The sequence below is a fragment of the Amblyraja radiata genome, chromosome 2 (assembly GCF_010909765.2).
Source record: "Amblyraja radiata isolate CabotCenter1 chromosome 2, sAmbRad1.1.pri, whole genome shotgun sequence".
Taxonomy (NCBI): domain Eukaryota; kingdom Metazoa; phylum Chordata; class Chondrichthyes; order Rajiformes; family Rajidae; genus Amblyraja; species Amblyraja radiata.
The window spans coordinates 128,967,630-128,988,163 of NC_045957.1; the positions used below are offsets into that span (position 1 = coordinate 128,967,630).

At 39.3% G+C, this 20,534-nt stretch overlaps 1 protein-coding gene across 1 annotated transcript; it reads left to right on the plus strand.

The window, feature by feature from the left end:
• The first annotated feature begins 3,423 nt into the window (after positions 1–3,423).
• LOC116985375 (polycomb complex protein BMI-1-like) lies at positions 3,424–20,219 on the plus strand. The gene is made up of 20 exons (XM_033040151.1): positions 3,424–3,595; positions 4,198–4,309; positions 4,406–4,469; positions 4,792–4,826; positions 5,978–6,038; positions 6,136–6,192; positions 6,283–6,339; positions 7,521–7,576; positions 10,845–10,906; positions 12,370–12,574; positions 13,087–13,138; positions 13,864–14,005; positions 14,143–14,239; positions 15,354–15,409; positions 15,501–15,551; positions 16,135–16,243; positions 16,336–16,381; positions 16,591–16,689; positions 17,497–17,577; positions 17,661–20,219. The coding sequence occupies exons 1-20, from the start codon at positions 3,457–3,459 to the stop codon at positions 17,979–17,981; spliced, it is 1,902 nt and encodes a 633-aa protein (XP_032896042.1). The 5' UTR covers positions 3,424–3,456; the 3' UTR covers positions 17,982–20,219.
• The last annotated feature ends 315 nt before the right edge of the window (positions 20,220–20,534 follow it).

A 20,534-nucleotide genomic window follows, 5' to 3' on the forward strand; every position in this document is an offset into this window, starting at 1 on the left:
TTCCTGCATCTAGCTTGTCCAGTCCTTTTATAATTTTATATGTTTCTATAAGATCCCCCTCATCCTTCTAAACTCCAGTGAATACAAGCCTAGTCTTTTCAATCTTTCCTCATATGACAGTCCCGCCATCCCAGGGATCAATCTCGTGAACCTACGCTGCACTGCCTCAATCACAAGGATGTCCTTCCTCAAATTTGGAGACCAAAACTGTACACAATACTCTAGATTTGGTCTCACCAGAGCCCTATACAACTGCAGAAGAACCTCTTTACTCCTATACTGAAATCCTCTTGTTATGAAGGCCAACATTCCATTAGCTTTCTTCACTGCCTGCTGTACCTGTAAGCCATCTTTCAGTGACCGGTGTACAAGGACGCCCAGGTCTCGCTGTACCTCCCCCTTACCTAACCTAACCCCATTGAGATAATAATCTGCCCCCTTGTTTTTGCCGCCAAAGTGGATAACCTCACATTTATCTATATTATACTGCACCTGCCACGCATCTGCCCACTCACTCAACCTGTCCAGGTCACCCTGCAACCTCCTAACATCCTCTTCACAGTTCACACTGCCACCCAGCTTTGTGTCATCCGCAAACTTGCTAGTGTTGCTCCTAATTCCCTCTTCCAAATCATTAATATATATGGTAAATAGCTGCAGCCCCAACACCGAGCATTGCGGCACTCCACTCGCCACTGCCTGCCATTCTGAAAAGGACCCGTTCACTCCTACTCTTTGCTTCCGGTCTGCCAACCAATTTTCTATCCATGTCAACACCCTACCCCCAATACCATGTGCTCTAATTTTAGTCACCAGTCTCCCGTGCGGGACCTTATCAAAGGCTTTCTGAAAGTCTAGATACACTACCTCCACTGGCACCCCTTCATCCATTTTACTTGTCACATCCTCAAATAACTCCAGAAGATTAGTCAAGCATGATTTCCCTTTCATAAATCCATGTTGACTTGGACTAATCATTTTATTGCTATCCAAATGCCCCATTATTACCTCTTTAATAATCGATTCCAGCATCTTTCCCACCACCGAACCATGCAAACATTTAGAAGTTATGAAAAATTAAATTAATCCGTGAGGTTTGCATTGCAGGTAACAAAACTTTTTTTAAAAACTGATGCGGTGGTCATCGGTCAAAGTACTGTACATGAGTTAGAATCCTGGTCTCAAGCTGGCCTTGTCATTGTCAGACAACAAGACCTATATGAGTCTAAATGTCTAAATGTCTTCCAACTGACATCATGACTTTAATCCATAACTCCAACACTGTAACTGGTACTTGGTTGAGCTTTAAACTTCAGATCTTGACTATCAGCAACACTGCTCACTTCCACCTCCGTTATATGCCTCTATTCACTCTGATTTACTTTGTTGTTGCTGAAATCTTTACCTATGCTGTAGTTCTTCTGAACTCAATCTGTGCAGTGCAGTTTATTATTCGCCATCTCTTATAAACTGCCATCTATTGATGAATCAGATATCCACACCAAATTCTACCAGTTACTCTTGAATGCAGCACTGAGTCTCCATTTTGCACAATTTGAATTCCTCCTAATCATAGAGTCATAGAGTGATACAGTGTGGAAACAGGCCCTTCGGCCCAACTTGCCCACACTGGCCAACATGTCCCATCTACACTTGTCCCACCTGCCAGCATTTGGTCCATAACCCTCCAAACCTGTCCAATCCATGTACCTGTTTCTTAAATGTTGGGATAGATCCTGCCTCAACTACCTCCTCTGGCAGCCTGTCCCATACACCCACCACCCTTTGTGTGAAAAATCGTCTTCTATTCCTTCCAATACATTCCATCCTTTCAGTAGTCTCCCAGCCCTCTCTGGGTCATTTGCACCTTGTGATTCCTCAGCTTTGCTTTGTGTGGACATCGATTTCTATCCACGTGATTGGTAATAAACATTTGGATTTGCTCACAACTTCTCTCTATACCCGTCGTCATTGTTTTGATCAAACTCACGAGTTGTTATGGCGAAAATTTATTTTCAAGGTTAATTAGTCCAAGCTTAATCATGTTTCCCGCAAAATTAGGTTCACTGCTACATCTGAGGAAAGACATTCTTGCCATAGAGGGAGTACAGAGAAGGTTCACCAGACTGATTCCTGGGATGTCAGGACTTTCATATGAAGAAAGACTGGATAGAATCGGCTTGTACTCACTATAATTTAGAAGATTGAGGGGGGATCTTATAGAAACTTACAAAATTCTTAAGGGGTTGGGCAGGCTAGATGCAGGAAGATTGTTCCCGATGTTGGGGAAGTCCAGAACGAGGGGTCACAGTTTAAGGATAAAGGGAAAATCCTTTAGGACCGAGATGAGAAAAACATTTTCCACACAGAGAGTGTGAATCTCTGGAACTCTCTGCCACAGAAGGTAGTTGAGGCCAGTTCATTGGCTATATTTAAGAGTTAGATGTGGCCCTTGTGGCTAAAGGGATCAGGGGGAATGGAGAGAAGGCAGGTACAGGATACTGAGTTGGATGATCAGCCATGATCATATTGAATGGCGGTGCAGGCTCGAGGGGCCGAATGGCCTACTCCTGCACCTATTTTCTATGTTTCTATGTTTCTATCTTACTGCAACAAAAGTTACATGTAGCATACAATTAAGGCAATATTCAATAGAGTAGCTTTGCTCTGGTTGTGCTTAAACTACAGCTAGCCAACACCACTGACCAGATGTTTAATCAATGAGAGCTTATTGGTGTAATATTTTTTATAGTAAAATGTAAAGAGAAGCACAGTGTTTAGCAAAATAATTATTCCAATACCTAACACAATTTTCTTTATCTAAAGTTAGCTTTATATATATATATTTAATTGATGATAATAGATGAATTGCAGGAAAGTTCCTAATTGATTTGGTCAATGCCAATAAATGAAACATGGGGAGTGAAAGTATAGAAATCTTATGAAGCCGCCCTGGATGGTTCATGTCAGCACAGCAACAGCAACCATCTAGCCGGACACCTACCTTCCATCGTGCTTTCTATAACTAAAGCACAATGATTGCATTTACTAGCGCGTGTAATTTACACATAGACGTTAAACTGATGAGATCCAGATTGATCATTTGCATCTACCCACACTCGTGGAGACATCTACTAATCTGCTGTTTCTATTAACAATCAAATGAGTAAACGGTAACGTTGGGCTGGTGTTGAAGAGTAGCACTTTGCGGAAATGAGTCATTCAAATATTTTCACTATATTGAATACGATATTAAGCTTCTGCTATTGTGTTTATGAAAAATCTGTCCACACGACCGGCTGCTAAATGACTACAATCAAGTGGTGGGCAGGTTTTCCACCAGGGAGTATGCACGCTGCTCGCCTCCCAGCTCAGTTCATTACTAACACTGTCACATCCGTGTGTATCAGCTGAGCCCGATCACGTGGCCCCGTGTCGAAGGTCAGTCCATGCACAATGGAGCTGCCAGAGTATGCACTGAAAGGATTGCAATTGCTGGCCGATCCCAGCCACTTCTCCGACAAAACCTTCCACATTTTAGTGGAAGCGGCTTTCGAGAGCCTCCTAAACCCGCAAACAGACGGAGCGACATTGGGTAAGCGCGTATGTTGCAGCAGTTTGCGGGGAGGGGGGAGGGAGGACGAGGGGCTGGGGATTTTTTCCACTGATGTGTGAGTTGCAGGAAGGACACGGTTGGGCTGTTCCTCTGCAAACGGCTCGCTGTCGCAATGCTCCCGAATGCAGCTCCAAATTAAAATCTGAAGGCATAGTTTATTTACTAACCGGGTTGTGTTGACTGCTGCTTTGTTTTTGAGCTCATGACGCGTTGTGCATGTTGAGCCTGGACGTTTTCATTGTTGTGAATTGATATCCTGAGGCCTAATACATCAGGATTGAGGACCGAACTGGACTGTATTCTGCTTTAATTAGATGCTTCAACAGAATGTTTAAAGTCCGATCCGTGCATGTGAAGATATAACTGTGGGTTACCATTGAAGACCAGGCTTTGTCAAAATAATTCCATGTCAATAAAGAGTAAAATATGTCAGTTTTCCAGGGGAACCGTTTTGCTTTTTATAATGTGGATGAACAAATGGCATTTGTGCCCTGGCAAAATGTGAACCGCTAGCAGGTGAAACCTTTTTTTTTTAATGTGGACATGGTATTGCAAATCCATAATCTACCCTTGTTGTGCAGATCATGCAGAGCTGGCAAATGTGGACTTGACTTTGGTGAAACAATGCAATGTAGCCATTGCAACATGTGTTTTGGAGGCTGGAAAACACAACGCCGACGCGTCGACTATAAGGTTACCATGTAGTCGATTTATGAATATCGATAATATTCGGTCAAACTTCCTTTTCGGGTGTAGGGGTGTTTTGTAACCAGCGTTATTTACTTTCAGCACGGTACTGGAAGACTGCAGGCTGGGAGGAGAAAGAATAGACTTATTTTGTGCAACATACCAGGTTTGATGAATCTTGTATTCCACAGTGTTGCTTTGTAAAAATTGTAGTTTTACTGCAAATTAACAAGTTGTCATGAGAAAATATACAGATAATTTAATTTATTTTCATTTTACTGATGTGTAATTGCTTAACGTAGATCATTGATTTCAAAGCGTTATTTTGAGTTGTGATCTTGTAGTTCCGTGTGGATCTGTCATAACAGACTTTGACACGCACAGATGCCGCCAGCACCTAGATATTGAAAGAAAAACAGTCACTGCAAACATTATTATTTCAACTCTGTTATTGCGACTAAGTTGGTGTGTTTCCTTTTGATATTTAGAAGAACAAAGATAAAGTGGAAAGCCTACTTGGAGGGTGAGTGGTAATTACATTTGCACAGCTGGTCTATAATACAAAATGTCAATCTGAGTGTGTAATTCCGTGTTGCATCTTGGGTATTAGATTCAAAATGTTCTAATCTGGTTAATATAAACAGTTTATTTTAGATTCTGCTCTGGCATTTATTTAACCGCATGCGTGATGCCCGCACATCATAATTACTTAACCGACGCAATCTAACAATTATTTATTTGTGCCAATCCCCAGCCGACTGTGGATACTTGGACTGGTTTTAAATGCAGTCACTTCGATATAGACAATACACAATAGACAATAGGTGCAGGAGCAGGCCATTTGGCCCTTCGAGCCAGCACCGTCATTCAATGGGATCATGGCTGATCACCCCCAATCAGTACCCCGTTCCTGCCTTCTCCCCATATCCCCTGACTCCGCTATTTTTAAGAGCCCTGTCTAGCTCTCTCTTGAAAGCATCCAGAGAACCTGCCTGAGGCAGAGAATTCCACAGACTCACTACTCTCTGTGAGAAAAAGTGTTTCCTCGTCTCCGTTCTAAATGGCTTACTCCTTATTCTTAAACTGTGGCCCCATTATGAATGATAACTTTTTTTGTAGGCAACACTGGGTTGCAACTTTTAGAAACATTACGGAGAACGACTGACTGGAATCGTAATCTCACAGTTACTTTAGCAAATCAATGCTTGAGTAACTTTTCAGTGTTCAGGCAATATATTTTAAATGATTGTCTCAAAATAAATGTTCAATTAATGTATTGAGAAACGGAAGTTGTGAATATAGGTACGACATTCGGTGAATTTGCCTTATGATTGTTCCACACTGTTGCTAATGATAATGACAGGTTTTGTTTTGGACATTACCACTTATTCCATGTGTTTAGTTTTATCCCTCATGCACCAAGCAATGGTATTCACAACATCCATACAGGACGGGTTTCAATATAGACTGGGGAAACCTGAGCCAAAATGACTATTGGATAAAACCCAGTTCTTCAACGTCACGACTTTTAACAAGGGCTGGGTGGGGGCTGATGCATTGAGAAATGTGGTAGCAGGGATGGTATTATGGGATTTAGGGGGTGGATTGACATTTGTATGAACCTTGGAAATTTCTTACAGAAATAATTGATTTTTTAAATTATATATTCTGCAGCTTGGCGAGATATCCTTCACATATCATTGATGCTTCTTGGCGATTGGAATATCACATTAGGGTAAAAAACTGACGTTTAATCTCTGCATCTGTTGGGATAGCGGGAAACGTTTTCATTTTCAAATGTCCTTGTTTATCCCCGACTTTTTTTCTTGCAGAATAACCATCTGCATAAAGTTAATCAACCAGCATATTTGTTGACCTTGAATGTGGAGGTAAGGGGGAAACTGCCAGAAAACGCGCCGGATACCGTATTTTGCATTTGCTTTTCGACACAGTTTAATAGTGCGTTAACCTTCTTGCAGAATGGATCCCGACCAGCTCAGGATGTTACTTTCAGTTGTACAATGGAGCAATTGCAGGTATTTTAACAAAAACATTCCGTCGTTTTACCAAATGCACTTGTTTTGTCGCCCAGGTTTTAATTTACTGTATTACAATTTGACCCAGAAAGGACGAAACCGGTTGCGCTAATGCAAAAAAAAAAAACGTCATGCATGTGCTGTTTTGGAACGCGGTGAGAAATGTTTATTAGGAAATAATGGGATAATCTAAAATACAAGCTGTTTCAATCATGATAAATCGCTTATGTTTTAACATTTCAATCATATTGATTTCAATGTCCACTCTTTTCTCACACATTGAGCCACCTTCAATTCCCCCTTTTTGATTGCAGTGATTTTCACTGTTCCATTGAAATAGAAAATGTTTTTTTTTCAGTTCTGCCTATTTGTTCTTATGTTCCAGGGTCTAGTTATCACTTACTGGATTTACCTCGCTGCAATATCACCTTTTCCTAACATCGCCACTTTGCATCGTATAATTTTAAGGAGCAATTTACAGTTGGAGGGATAAAATAAATACTTTGATTCTTTGCGGCTTTGATTGTGTTTGAGTTCTACTTATTAACCAATGTAAACCCGAATCATTTCGTGTCAATAACTTAATATTTGCAATTTTTTAGTGCTTTTGCTGTCGCTGCTTGTTATTCACCGTTTGACAGACCGTCGACCTGCCTGGTTTTAATTTACTAAAACACTGCTCGGCAGTCGGCATTTTGGCCGTTGAGGTTTATTACGAGAAGATTTTTTTGTAACTGCTAACTGTAGTAAAGCAGCGAAAATGTTGTAGTAAAATGCTGTTGTCGGATCCGTCTGCTCTGTGAAATGTTCCGATGTGGGGTTTTTTAATCTCCGTGGCCGCGAGTTTAATTTTTTTATATATATATGGATTTGCAATTCTCGGATTTTAATTCAACAGTGAAACAACAGCCCCCCAAAACGTGGAGAAGCGACATGGACTCGCAACCATTTGACTCGCTGCTTCTGCTTTAACGCGAGATAAGCTATTGCATGCTGCTGACAAAGTCTGTTGACATTGTTTGCATTAAAAAAAAAATCATTTTGATGTGCGACACATTTCGGGAATGTATTCCCGGAAAGAGACTTGATATGACCTTCCTTAATGGTACAAAACGTTTCCCTTTCCCTGTCGATGAAATAGATGTGCATTTTTTTATTAACAAAAACTGTTCCCTTTATAGGATCTTTTGGGGAAGTTGAAGGACGCGGCTAAAAGCATGGAGAAGGCGAGTCAAATGTAATTGATGGAGCTGCGAGGACCGCGATTGAACTCCAAGCTGTGGGTGGCATAAAATGAATCCGCCAAAACCTGCGCTCTTCCAGATCTAATGCAAGCGAAGTAAACAGCGAAACCACAAATGAATAGTTCCAACTCTGCATTTGACGAAATGTATAAAATTCTGCTGTCTTCGTAAAATTAATAAAATGCTTGTGTAGATGAAGACGTGGTGCAGTATCAGACTTGTATATTTATAGAGTGACCAACATTTTGTACTTTTGTTCATGTTCATCTGTATATACTACACATTTTTTTCCTAAATAAAGAGATTCTTATGGCTTGAGATTTCATTTTCTTTTTCCTTGCACCCTTTTCGTTTGTAAATAATTTCACACGTTGGCCGATTGCTGGATGTTTTTCGAATTTCTTCCATATTTTGACACGCGATGAAGTCAATTACTTTTCAAATGTCTGGCAGATTCGAATTTAATAAATGTCTTAATTCCCCGAAATGTAAATACATACCCACATCCAGGTCAGGTAGCAAATGGTGGAGCGAGAGAGCGAGAGCGCGATGGGCAGGGGGTGGCAAACTTAATTCGAATTATGGAGTATTGTCCAATAGTTAGAGAACTTCTTTTCATCAAAAGCGTTCACCTGTGGCTTTACACAAGCTATTGCCTTGTGCCCTTGATAATACTAGAATTTAATTATGTTTAAATAAATAAGGAGAAATCGCATTTAAAAGCCTAACGCAGTATTTTTCCAGCGCCTCGCGTCGGTATTTAGATATTGAGTATAAAACGTACCCAAACCAAGATCGTTCAGTTGCAGATGCCCAAAGCTGATACCCCCTCAATATTGTGCCCCCCTCCTCCCTTGTCGACAAGTATGAATCTTAAATTTGTCAAGAAGGATATCATGGGCATCTGGGTACATTTGAAGGCACAGGTACGAGCAATGAAATAACCCGCCTTCAGGATTCCGGCTGGTTCAAGCAGTTTTTAAAGAATCCGTCGGAAAAATTCCGTTCGTACAAACAACACTAGAAAAATCTCAAAATTTGTGTCACGGTAGGATCGCTTCAGTGCAAACCTCGGCTACAAGCCAATGCAGTTCTGTACCTAATCCTATACCAATCTATAGCTCCTGGAACGTTGCATTTTCTAATTTGGATATATTTCTTGTCAATTGCTTTCCAAGAATAGAAGTTCAGGGGAATATTCGGCCGTATGTTTCCTGCATCGAAAACCATTCGCTTCACTCCGTCGGCCAGTGTATATAGATTTTTTTTTTAAAGCTTGTTGATATTGGTCGAATGGATCTTGAGCTGAAGCCGACGCGCGGAGCTGGTAAAGGGTGCATTATTTAGTGGTATTTTTTTTGAAGGGGGAGACGGGTGGTGGGGGGCGGTGCATGGAGACGGGGGAGGGGAGGGGGTCGGCTCTGATTACACCGACTCTAATTCCCAGGCCACCCTTAAGGAATGATACCACGTGACAGATTGGGGGCGGTCGAAGTCGAGCCATTTTGGGGGACGGTGTCAGTTTCACGGCACCCATCACTGGGCTTCGGGGGTGTTTTTTTTAAACCAACTTCTACAACCGGGAACAGCCCGGCCGTCTTGCTGCCCCGGAATAAGGTAGAATCGAGAGAATAAATATTGCAAGTGTGTGGATTGCGTCCTGATGCCAGAGTGGCTGCCAGGGTTGCAGGGCAGGCGTTTAACCAATGTTATTTTCTTGCTCGCCCTCTCCCTCCCTCCCTCTCTCTGTCTCCCTCTCCCTCTCTCTCTCCCCTCTCTCTCTCTCTGAAAGCTGCAGCCTCTGCGAATGCAATTGACAGCGTCTGCAGTTCATGCAAGATGGCCGCTTGGCTGCTATTCATTTTTTCCTCCTGATCTACAACTTTCATTGTTTTCTGCGGAGTGGACGCCGTGGGCCGGAGTCGGCGTTCCCGGGGCATGGTGTCTCACGGCTGCGCTGCTCAGGAAACATTTCCCAGGTACATTCTGCCCAGGATTTGAGGCCGATTTCGCTGTTGAAAGTGCACCCGGTGCTGCCTCTCTCTCTCTCTCTCTCTCTCTCTTTCTCTCTCTCCCCCTCTCTCTCTCTCTCTCTCTCTCTCTCACTCTCCTCTCTCTCGCTCTTACTGCTGACAGCAACACGGCGTCTATTCGCCCTCCTTATTTCCTCTCAGTTTCGTTATGCACTTCTGGACATTTTTGTTCGATTCTCCGCCGCGGTTGTGCCTACGATCGTTCTGCTCGTTTGTGTCGGCAGAATAATATTTATACTTTCGATCGTTGTAACTTGGGAGGTTCTAGCTGTGGCCGATTTTTATTTAGATTTCTTTGAAATCTAACCATGGTGGAAATTTGCTGCTGCACCGTCGACGCGTCATTGCTCACCTCTGATATAAATGTAAGTTTTCACATCAAACGGGCGACCTACTGGAACGATTTTATAGAGTTGGAATCCACACAGGATAGGGAACATGCTTATGTGACTGTTTGGGTGAAAAGTCGAGCGCGGTGCGTTTTCTGAACTTAACTTCTCAAGAGTCCTTTGGATTTTGAGGGTAAACATGGCGGTTGGTGGCGGTGCCCCGCGTATTCTCGTACAGTACTCGTGGTGTCCGGAGCAAATAAATAAACAGGAACCACCTAAAGCTTTGTGGGAACCAAGTGTCGGGGTGTCGGGAGGTTCTTTTTATTCGTGTTTATTGACATTTTTCTTTAATTGGCGATCCGATCAGATTGACAGCAGCTATTTCCAGAGAGAGCACGAGGTATGCTCGGTCTGGGTATGAGTGGGAGTAAGTGTTTTTCCCCCTTTTTTGTCCAGATAGATTTATTAGAGTGCTTTCCGAGAACACATTGGCGGCGTGTGCAGTCCTAGCCCAGTGTTTTTAGTAGTTGATGGTGAAGATGGCGGTGGTCGCCTCGGGAAGGGATGGGGGCAAAGGCAGGGCAAAGCGCTGGTTATCCATCCCTTGCTTGTATGGACACCGAATGTACATTGAGCAGGAGGAACAGATAGCCTTGGAAGCAATTCGTCTATGGTTTATTGCAAGCAAGGAGTGACTGCAAATGTTGTGAAGTTGCAGAATAACACCCAACATAAGGTCTCCGAACCCCATCCTTCCGTTACAATTGAGGTGGTCCTTTCTGCGGTGTGATTGAGCCAATATGCCGAGAATAAGAATTTGAGAGCTGCAAAGAACTCTCTTTAGACCAAAAATAATGCTTGTTTCTTTTTTAATTTAATGATTGCCCTGAAATCAGAGAACCCATTGAAGAAACTCCTTTTGACAGTATTCCCTTTATCCGTGTATTTGGTTTCAGCAGTGGGAAATTCTATTTTAGTTAATTACTTGAATTTTGTTTGCACTGTGGTTTAGATTTATTGTTGCTTTCAAAATAGTGTGTGTGTCCAGAGGGTGTTGAGTGTGTTATGGTTTTAGCAGCTCCTGAGGTTTTGTTTTGTTATAAAGAAGCTGACCGGCACATTTGTGTGGTTTTTTTTAAATTGTACAATCATACTTTGCCTTAAATGTTGCTGTTCGACATCGTGGCCAATGTTACTGTTACATATATTGGAATAGCATCTGCATTTTTGAGATATGGGTTGTCTAAAAGTGTCTTAAAGACGTATGCCCAAATGGCATAGACATTGGGTTTTTTCTTGCATTTTATTCAGATACAAAATAGAATTCTTAGTTGCATGGAACTGGTGTGTGTACATGTCAGAAGGCTAATTGTTTACCTCGCTGATAATAGGAAAACGTGGGGCTTAAAATATAAATCAGGGAGACACAAAGTCCCACAGCTGAAATGAATTATCTGGCATAAACGGAAGCCCACGGGTATGTGATATAAAACACGTGTGTTTACATGGATAGATATATATATGTACCAGCTTTGGCTTGTCTGTCCGAGATGAGGTTTTCACAGATGAAGTGGTTAATCTATTGATCAGCTAAATCCATAGCCGTTCAGTTGATCTCACTTTGATAAGAGCGACAAATCACGAGTCATGATGACAACGGAGCATTGTGAAACACGTGGTTTGTTTTTATTTTGTTTTTAATCGCTCTATCGCCGATAGGATCTACGCCACTTGGTAGTGAGATACCTCTCAGGGTACATATGCAGGCTACGAATACATCCATGTGCCGAGAATTGTGTGACTTGCAACACTGAATGAACGAGCACTTTTTGATGAGGTTCGAAGCCCGAGTGGCGTCAGCGAATCTGTATAAAACGATTATTCTCAGTAAATTAACACTGATCGCATTGAGTTCTGCGTTTTGTGTTGGGACTGCATGGAAGGACAATGAATGGGATGCTACTGGATTCTGTGCATCGTTTGTGTCTGAAGACCAAATGCTACCTACAAAAAAAATCCAGACATGATGATTGCTGATGTTGTAGCTTGATTACTTCGAAACGTCGCGGGTCGGCGCTGTGGTTAAAATTTGCCTTTATATATGAAACTGTAATGAATGTATTAATCTTAAATATACACGGTGTGATAGGGATTATAATTATGTGCGATAATTAATTATCTTTTCCATCTGTTTGATGGTGTGTGTTGCGTGTATTTGCCCCTGGTTGCTGTTGAATATTTCGCGTCACGATTATTTGCATGTTGGTCATTTCTTGCTGGTTGTGCTTGAGGAAATCAAACAGTTTGCTTTTTTTTTTTTTTACATTTACAGAGGGCTCACTGCCCTCGAAAAGTTAAGTGAAACATTGGACCACGGCGAGTTCTTGTTTTCTGATCAATTAATTAATTATTAATCAATAGGCGTACTCTATCAAAGTGACCCTGTGTGGCGGAACCGCAGACTCCCATTAAAGCTGCTCCGAGAAGGAGAGAGGCGTTTACAGAAGAAAACCGTGCGATCACAAAAGCCACTACTTAAAGCTAGTGTCGACGTGGAGACTATCTCAAGGAGACCCAACAAAAAAAACGATGATGTGCGCTGTGTTGAGGCTCATTTGAAATGGCGGTGAGATTTGCATGTTTAGGTGGCTCTGATCGTCCTCCGGTTCTGATTTAAGTTGTAGGTTTTAAATTGGCGATATTTCCACGTGATCGCCGTGGTCTCCCCTGCAGAAGCTCGCTCTATTTTCGGTCCTTTGGCGAAATGCCAAGTATAACCCAAGTTGCTATAGTAACTGCAAGAATTGCCGAGTGAGGGCTCCAGCAGACGTCAATTTGCCTTTTTGATCATCAAGAATGGTCCCCGTGTTGTACACAAGCATTATTTAATTTATTACATTTGTAACGGATTGGCTTTGGTAATCTGCATGACATTACTAATATAACTACGCGATGTTCATTAAAATATTTGCAAACCAACATGTAATTGCCGGAAATGGCTTTATAGAACACAATTCTTCCTGTTTCGCTTTACGCGGTGCCGGTGAATCGTTGGTTTAATGTCAAGCATGAAACGGCCGATGGCAAATCCAGCTGCGATGATGCTTGTAATACAGACGTGTTTTGCTACTTAAATAGTTGCTTTGTCTTACTGCGAATTTCCATCGATCCCGACGCGTCTTGGAGCCGCGTAATGAGCCCAAAGGCATGCGGGGTTCATAGAAAGAAGTGTGTGTTGGGCACACTCGACTTGCATGTGTGTGTGTGCAAAGTCTAGAAGATGCGGATTTGTTATCCTTAAACACGAAGGAAACAAAGACAATAAGAATGATCAAGAGTACTGTTCGTGGTTCATTGTTACATACCTGCATGTGGTTGGTGTATGAGTTTTTTCATGTAATATTCGCAGTTGGGCTCAGCGGAAAGGTGGCGCGAATAAGATCATGAAGTCTTTTTGATTAGAAGAAAGATGCAGCGGGGTCTTTCTCAATTGATCTCCCATTAATTGGGTAGTTTTGCCCTATGCTGCAGGGGTTTGCACTTCAGCTTCTGAGCATTTCATGAAAAGCCTTTTAGCTTCGGATGTATCAATAATTCTACAAATGGGGTTTATTTTTTACCATTTTACCAATTAAGGCTAAATCAACGAGGGACACAAAATGTCAGTAAACTGATATTTATTTACCTCACCATCCTTTAAGCTAATGTTATTTCACAAATCACAATTTTCTGATCAACCGTGGATTCCATTGTACTTACTTTTTATTGCGTATTGCTTTTGTAGGATCTGGCGGGTGGTTTACCCGACTTGCTCTGTGAATATTACAGTGAAACCAAGCCTGTGTCTTTAATATGGCAATTGATATTTCATGGAAGAAATATAATTGCCCTTGTATGAGTTGTGTTTCTGTTCAGCTTTCAGAACGCGGCCATTTTAGTTCGAAAATGCACCGAACAACACGAATCAAAATAACCGAACTAAATCCTCACTTGATGTGTGTGTTGTGTGGAGGTTACTTCATCGATGCGACAACCATCATCGAGTGTCTACATTCATGTGAGTGTTCTCATGTGCTCCAGCTCAGATGACAGTGTGTGTGTGTGTGAGAGAGAAATTGAAAGACTGCGAGAGTTGTTACGGAACATTTCTTGGAACATGAGCAAAATATTGTAAATACTCTCTTTTATTTATAGTTTGCAAGACCTGCATTGTCCGTTACTTGGAAACGAGCAAGTACTGTCCCATTTGCGATGTACAAGTACACAAAACGAGGCCCCTTCTTAACATTAGGTGTGTATTGGTGTACGTATGATGACCATGAAACACCGTTAAATGCGTGTGTTTGCGGAGTGTGGCAGAGCAACTATGTCCCATGGAAGTGACAGAGCGGTTACATTTCTAAAAAGCAGTAGACAATTGCACCGGTTAGTAAGATATCTTGCGCATATGTTTTGTGCACTGGAATCTAGGAAAAAGCAAGTGGCAATACTTGAATGAGACATGTGGTATTTTCACATTCTGATTTGTTTAAACATAAACAGAATGGGTCCAACAATTGACACCAACTAATCTTGGCTGTTATCATTCAGCACCATGTGGACAATAAATACTACAGTAATTCTACTAATGGAATGTTTCCACTACCAGCTGGAATTTATCTGTAAGTTATGTTATCTGATAGTTAAAAATGTTTCAATTATTAACTGAATAAACTTACTGCTTTGTTAGGTGCATACTTTTTGTTCAAATTGCATTTTATGGAAAATATTTCCAATTACTGTCCAATGTAACAAAGAACATGTCACTTTGCTAGTGTATTGAACATATTTCACATTGCTGTTCTTCTATTATAATACCAAAAGAAAATCATATTTATTAAATGGTGGAGAGAACTTCTGCAGCAAGCTTTAAAATTGTTGGATTCAAAAATTGTTATGGACTGCTTAATATTATTATGTATAAATGAGTAAGTGTTCTTCTAAACTACTCTTAAAATACAAGAAGTTCCTTAGCAAATGTCAGTACAAACATCCAATTTATTGATAAGCCAGGGCTGTTTCTCGTTTTGCCAGTGGATACTAATACAAGGAATTCATTATCAAATGAATAAACCTCGTCATAAATTACTAAAAATCTTTAACCAAGTTGACAGGATCTATTTTGTTTAAAATTACTTATCATAGTTTAAGTGTTATTTTTGTATGGTATCAAAAACTGAAAATGGTTTGTATTTGAAATATTGAGTTCAAATGAAGTGAATGATTACTTGATACTCACCTAAATTAGGGCCACCAAAAACAATCGTATTGTATTGAATGTTTTCAAAATTAAATCATATGCTGAATAAAATATTTCTGCTTGAATATATGAATATATATAATTATCATATTTAACTTCTCTTTAGGTCCGATAAAACTTTACAAGACATTGTATATAAATTAGTTCCTGGCCTTTTCAAAGGTGAGTACTGAAATCTCTATGTTAGGTGACTTTACATATGAATTGAATTTCTGTTTGTCAATTGGACAACTAATAGCTCCTGTCTTTGTAGATGAAATGAAACGTAGGAGGGACTTCTATGCTGCTCATCCCTCTGCTGACGGTAACTGTGCTACTAACATTTATTGATTTTGTTTTTACTAAACTCAAACTAGAAATTTTTGATAAAAGTTTAAGTTTTTGATAATATCTCAAAACTTTCAAAATATTTTGTTTTTTCACAAAATAATGGTGATACTTCGCAAGGATTTGTTTAAGTATTGCGTGGTGCATTTGATGCACTGTAAAGGTTTAGGATTGTAACAGCTTTGTGTGCAGATGTAGCTGACAGTTTCAAACATCAATGTCAAACAAAATGCCAGCAGATTTATAATTACAATGGATATTTTTTTGTTAAACTATAGACAAAGGGGTAATTTTATGCTGTTACTACTTTGGAGTGCAGCGCGGAATTGATGTTATAAGGATGTTAACCCTTTATTTTAACAAAAGAGATTTATGTTACCTTTTGACACATTACTCATTTACATTAAATGTTCAATGGCACTCAAACCATCGGCTGAATATATAAAGCATTTCAAAGATGAGCCAATGATTTCTAGCAAATGTTGATGGATTGCTTAATTAACTGTAAGTGTATGAAGATATTCTGAAATTGCACCATTTTAATTTTCCAAACTGTACAGCAGCAAATGGTTCTAATGAAGACAGGGGAGAAGTCACAGAAGAAGAAAAGAGGATTATAACAGATGATGAAATCATTAGTTTGTCAATTGAATTCTATGAACAAAATAAGTAAGTACAGGAATAGAACGTGTGAATAGTGTATCATGTACTGTTCAAGGTTTTATATTTCTCTTGACTAAATTGTCACTCTTGTGTAACAGGACTGAACGAAAAGGCGCTGCAGAAAAAGAGAAAGCGAAAGATGAGGTGATGTAACATGAGCATTTTGATCATTTTTGTTTTGCACCAATATTTTCAATGTTACCTATTGCCAAATAAAATAAATAGGATCAATATTTTTCAGATGGCTACATTTATGTAACAAAGACAGCTTTGCTATTTAATTTGATTATGATTTCATTTTCTCAACATATGTAGTGACAAACTATATCAAATCTTTTTTAATTCTTTTATAGATGAATGACAAGAGATATTTGCGCTGTCCAGCAGCCATGACTGTGATGCATTTACGAAAATTCCTGAGGAGTAAAATGGACATCCCTCATGCCTTCCAGGTACATTGAATTCTAATTTATCAAATATACAGAGGAATGGTGGTCTTGAATAAGTAAGGCCCTGGGTGAGAAGAAAACATTGTGTTATATTCTAATACTAAAAATAATCTTGGAAGCGATTAATCCTTGCAGACTATTTCTGGCTTTGTTTGAGAGGCAGAGAATACAACGTACTTGTATTCTGCTTCTGCCAGAATGCAACTCTGAAAAGTACAATATCCTAAGTATTTTATGTGAAGAGATTTAGAGACACGCAAACCGTTTTGGATTGGGTGCATTTTATTTCCATATCAAAAATGTTATTGTGAACTGGTAGCTGAAGCTGAATTTATTTCAATAAATTTTAATTGAAAGTGCAGTTGGAGATGTGTTTAAAGGTGCTGCCATTCAATTGTAATGAATATGAATCGTGCAACTGTGGGAGTTCAGAATTATCAAATCATTAAGATTACTTTCATCAACCACAAGGATTGATAAGGGTTAGTAAAGGGGGTAGATAAGTGTTCAATAGTTACAAGGAAGCCGGCAAATTTCTCACCTTTTCAAACCTGTCAAATGAATTATTCATTACAGAAAGGAAGGTTAAAATGTTCTCACTTGCCTTCAAAAGACATTGATAGTTACTTTATATATTTGAAAAGCATTTTTATAAAATGTTAATTGATATGTATTAGTTAAACAGGACTTTAACTTTTGGTGCAAACTGTTGTACTTATTTCATTTAAAATGTTAGATGCTTATTTGTATAAAATTACCAAAACAAAATATTTGGTAATGATTTTATTTATTTTCTTCTATTCACCTTAGATTGACGTTATGTATGAAGATGAACCATTGAAAGATTATTACACTCTTATGGATATTGCCTATATTTACACATGGAGGAGGGTAAGTCAACAACATACAACTGTCTGAGAAATTTTAATCTTTGAACTTTAACCTTTGCTGATATATCTTCAATTTTATTTCAGAATGGACCACTTCCTCTGAAATATCGAGTGAGGCAAACATGCAAAAGAATTAAGATCGGGATTCAACAAGATGGAGTAAATAACACCAGTGGAGATTTAGAAAGTGACTCTGGAAGTGACAAGGCTAATAGCCCAGCTGCTGCACCATCCACATCCTCATCACTGCCCAGTCCCTGCACTCCAGGGCAGTCTCCTCATTCACACTTCCCTCATATATCAACAACTATGAATGGGTCCTCCAATACCAACCATCAAATTCCATTCAGCAAAAACAGGCCACGGAAACCATCTGTCAATGGCTCTTCAGTGTCTTCAGGCTGACAATATTCATCAAAAAGATGCAATGACAATAGATACATGAAGATCTGTTCATACATCTGATAATATATAGAAATGCTTAGCATTATGACCATCATTAACATCACTGTTCTGTAGTGAGTGGATATCTGGTTCAGAACAAAAGAAATACGTGGCTTTACCACAACTTGATATGACAGTCAATTATTTCTAGAAGACAGCTTTCAAGTTGCAGGGGATGCCTATCTTCAATGGATCTACATCACTGAAATGTGTATTGCAAAGATTTGAGGAGATATTTACACTTATTATCATTGGATTTAATTAACTGCAACAAAGACCCTATTCTGAATGTGGAAAATGAAAGAAGAAAAGCTGGACAGGATATTATTGTAAAGATATAAGCATTGGAAGATAATTTGTATAGTTTAATCGCATTGAAGTTTACTATAACTGTATATCAACATACTTTTAATTTTGCCAAACATAGGCATTGTGATATTGGCTGTACAGATTACATATAAAAGGATAGTGATTTTTCACAAAGATACACACTGAAAATGAATTTTAAGAGAAATGAAAGTTAGAAAGATGTATTCTTTGTAGCCATTTCACTGTGAAAACGGACTGACAATAGATGTTGACATCTTTGGTTGTTAAATGTTTTCCTGCAACATTAGTATGCGTACTCCAAGAAAGTACTGACGTGAGCAACTCAGAATAACATTGTTTAATGATAAATAATTTCATACTGAAAGTGGGATGGTGTAAGTGACTTGCCTGTAGAATAATAATATTTACGACACTTAGTGATTCTATTGATTAATTAATTTCCCCGATCTTAAGAAATGCTTAAGTACATTCAAAGGTCAAGTATGTACATATGGTTGCTAAACATCCAACAAATCCACCGTACTATACATTAGCACATACTACCTTTGGTAATTCAGATAATTATTTCCAAATATCCTGCCCCTGTATATTGCCACAAGTAAATAATGTGTATTAAGGTATATATAAATGTTTTGTTTGAAATGTTCATTTCATTAGTTTTCATTTAAATTAACACGCTGTCCAAATTATCATGCACAACCTTTTAACTTTGGACAGAGGATCCTTTATTCATTGTCAATTAAATACACGTTTTAAATAATATGCCACTGGGTTGCAAAATAATTTCCATTGACATAGTTGTTGTTCAGCATTGAGCCCAGTGTCAATCCCTCCTATGCCAGATAACAGTGTTGGTATGGACTCAAATTATATTAAAATAGATTTTTAATTTTCTAACAATGAGAAATGAAGATACTTCATTGATGTTGTTTTTATTAAATGATAGTGATTGAAAAATCAAAAACAGAATTGTTTAAAATGTTTCAGTCTTTAAAAATGCTATCTCCAAAAGTCAACTTACTTCATTTGGTCCACTGCAGAGCAACTAACACTGGGCCTATTGGTAATGTTTTAAAAGGGTGGCTTCCACCAGATTAGTTACAAATGACAATGTAATGAGTAATGTTCAGTTATAGAGCTACCACTGCTGACACGGCCAAAGTCACTCTGAAAATCAGGTTGATAACTGCATAGTTTTCGTGCGAAGAAATCTCTTCTCCATTTGTTTGGCCATTGATATGTTTAAATCCGATGCGCTGAGTTGTCTGTGTTGTACCAATACAAAATAATTTATGCTCCGAAATGAAAGCGGCGGGAACGTCGGATTTCATATTAAATTCTTGACATGTTCGAAAGTTAATATTTAACGCGGTTAAGGTGACTTTCAATTGCCAGCGTTGGCGGCATATACATGTGCTGATTGGTAACTTGAAACGTCAAGAATATTGATTCAAAAAGACATTGTAGTTTTAAACTCTGATGGCACAGGGTGTTAAATAAACCGTGGGTATTTAAATGCTGCCTTAAAAGATGTAAAACTGTCCAAGATAGCTTGCCATCCGTTCATCTACTTAAGTACACGTCGGGCCAATATATGGTTGACCAACATAGTCTTTCTTTCATTGTGGTCGGCAGTTTAACTCTATCTCAACAGACACTTGATGGTAATTTATCCCTTAAGGTGGCGAAATTCTGTTTGTGGAAAGCACGTGACAGTCATGTTGTCTGTATTTTGGCAATGTACTATTCTCGCTGGTATTGTACCCAAATCGACAAGGAAACCATGCCTTTTTGTCCTACATTGAAAAAAGCACAATGCAACACGTGCTTTAACTTTCTTAAAATTCAATTAAAATGAATGATTTTGTATTTGCTCTTAGTATTTACTTTACGTTGCATGTTTCTTCTGAAAATGCTGGCTATTTCTATATCAATGCATTTCTATACCAATGATAATCTGTACTTTTGTAAATTCAACACAAATGTTCTCGTGCAGCCGAGCTATGTCGCGCATTTTCTTCAAAGCTAATACTTTACGAAACAGTCTGAACATTAGTAATACTGTGCACGTCAGAGGAGAGTTATACATTTGTGTAATAAAGATTTTGAGGCGTTTTGGATAAGCATGTGGATATCCAGGGTACTTTGGAATATGGATGACGTGCAGACAGAGCAGAATAGTTT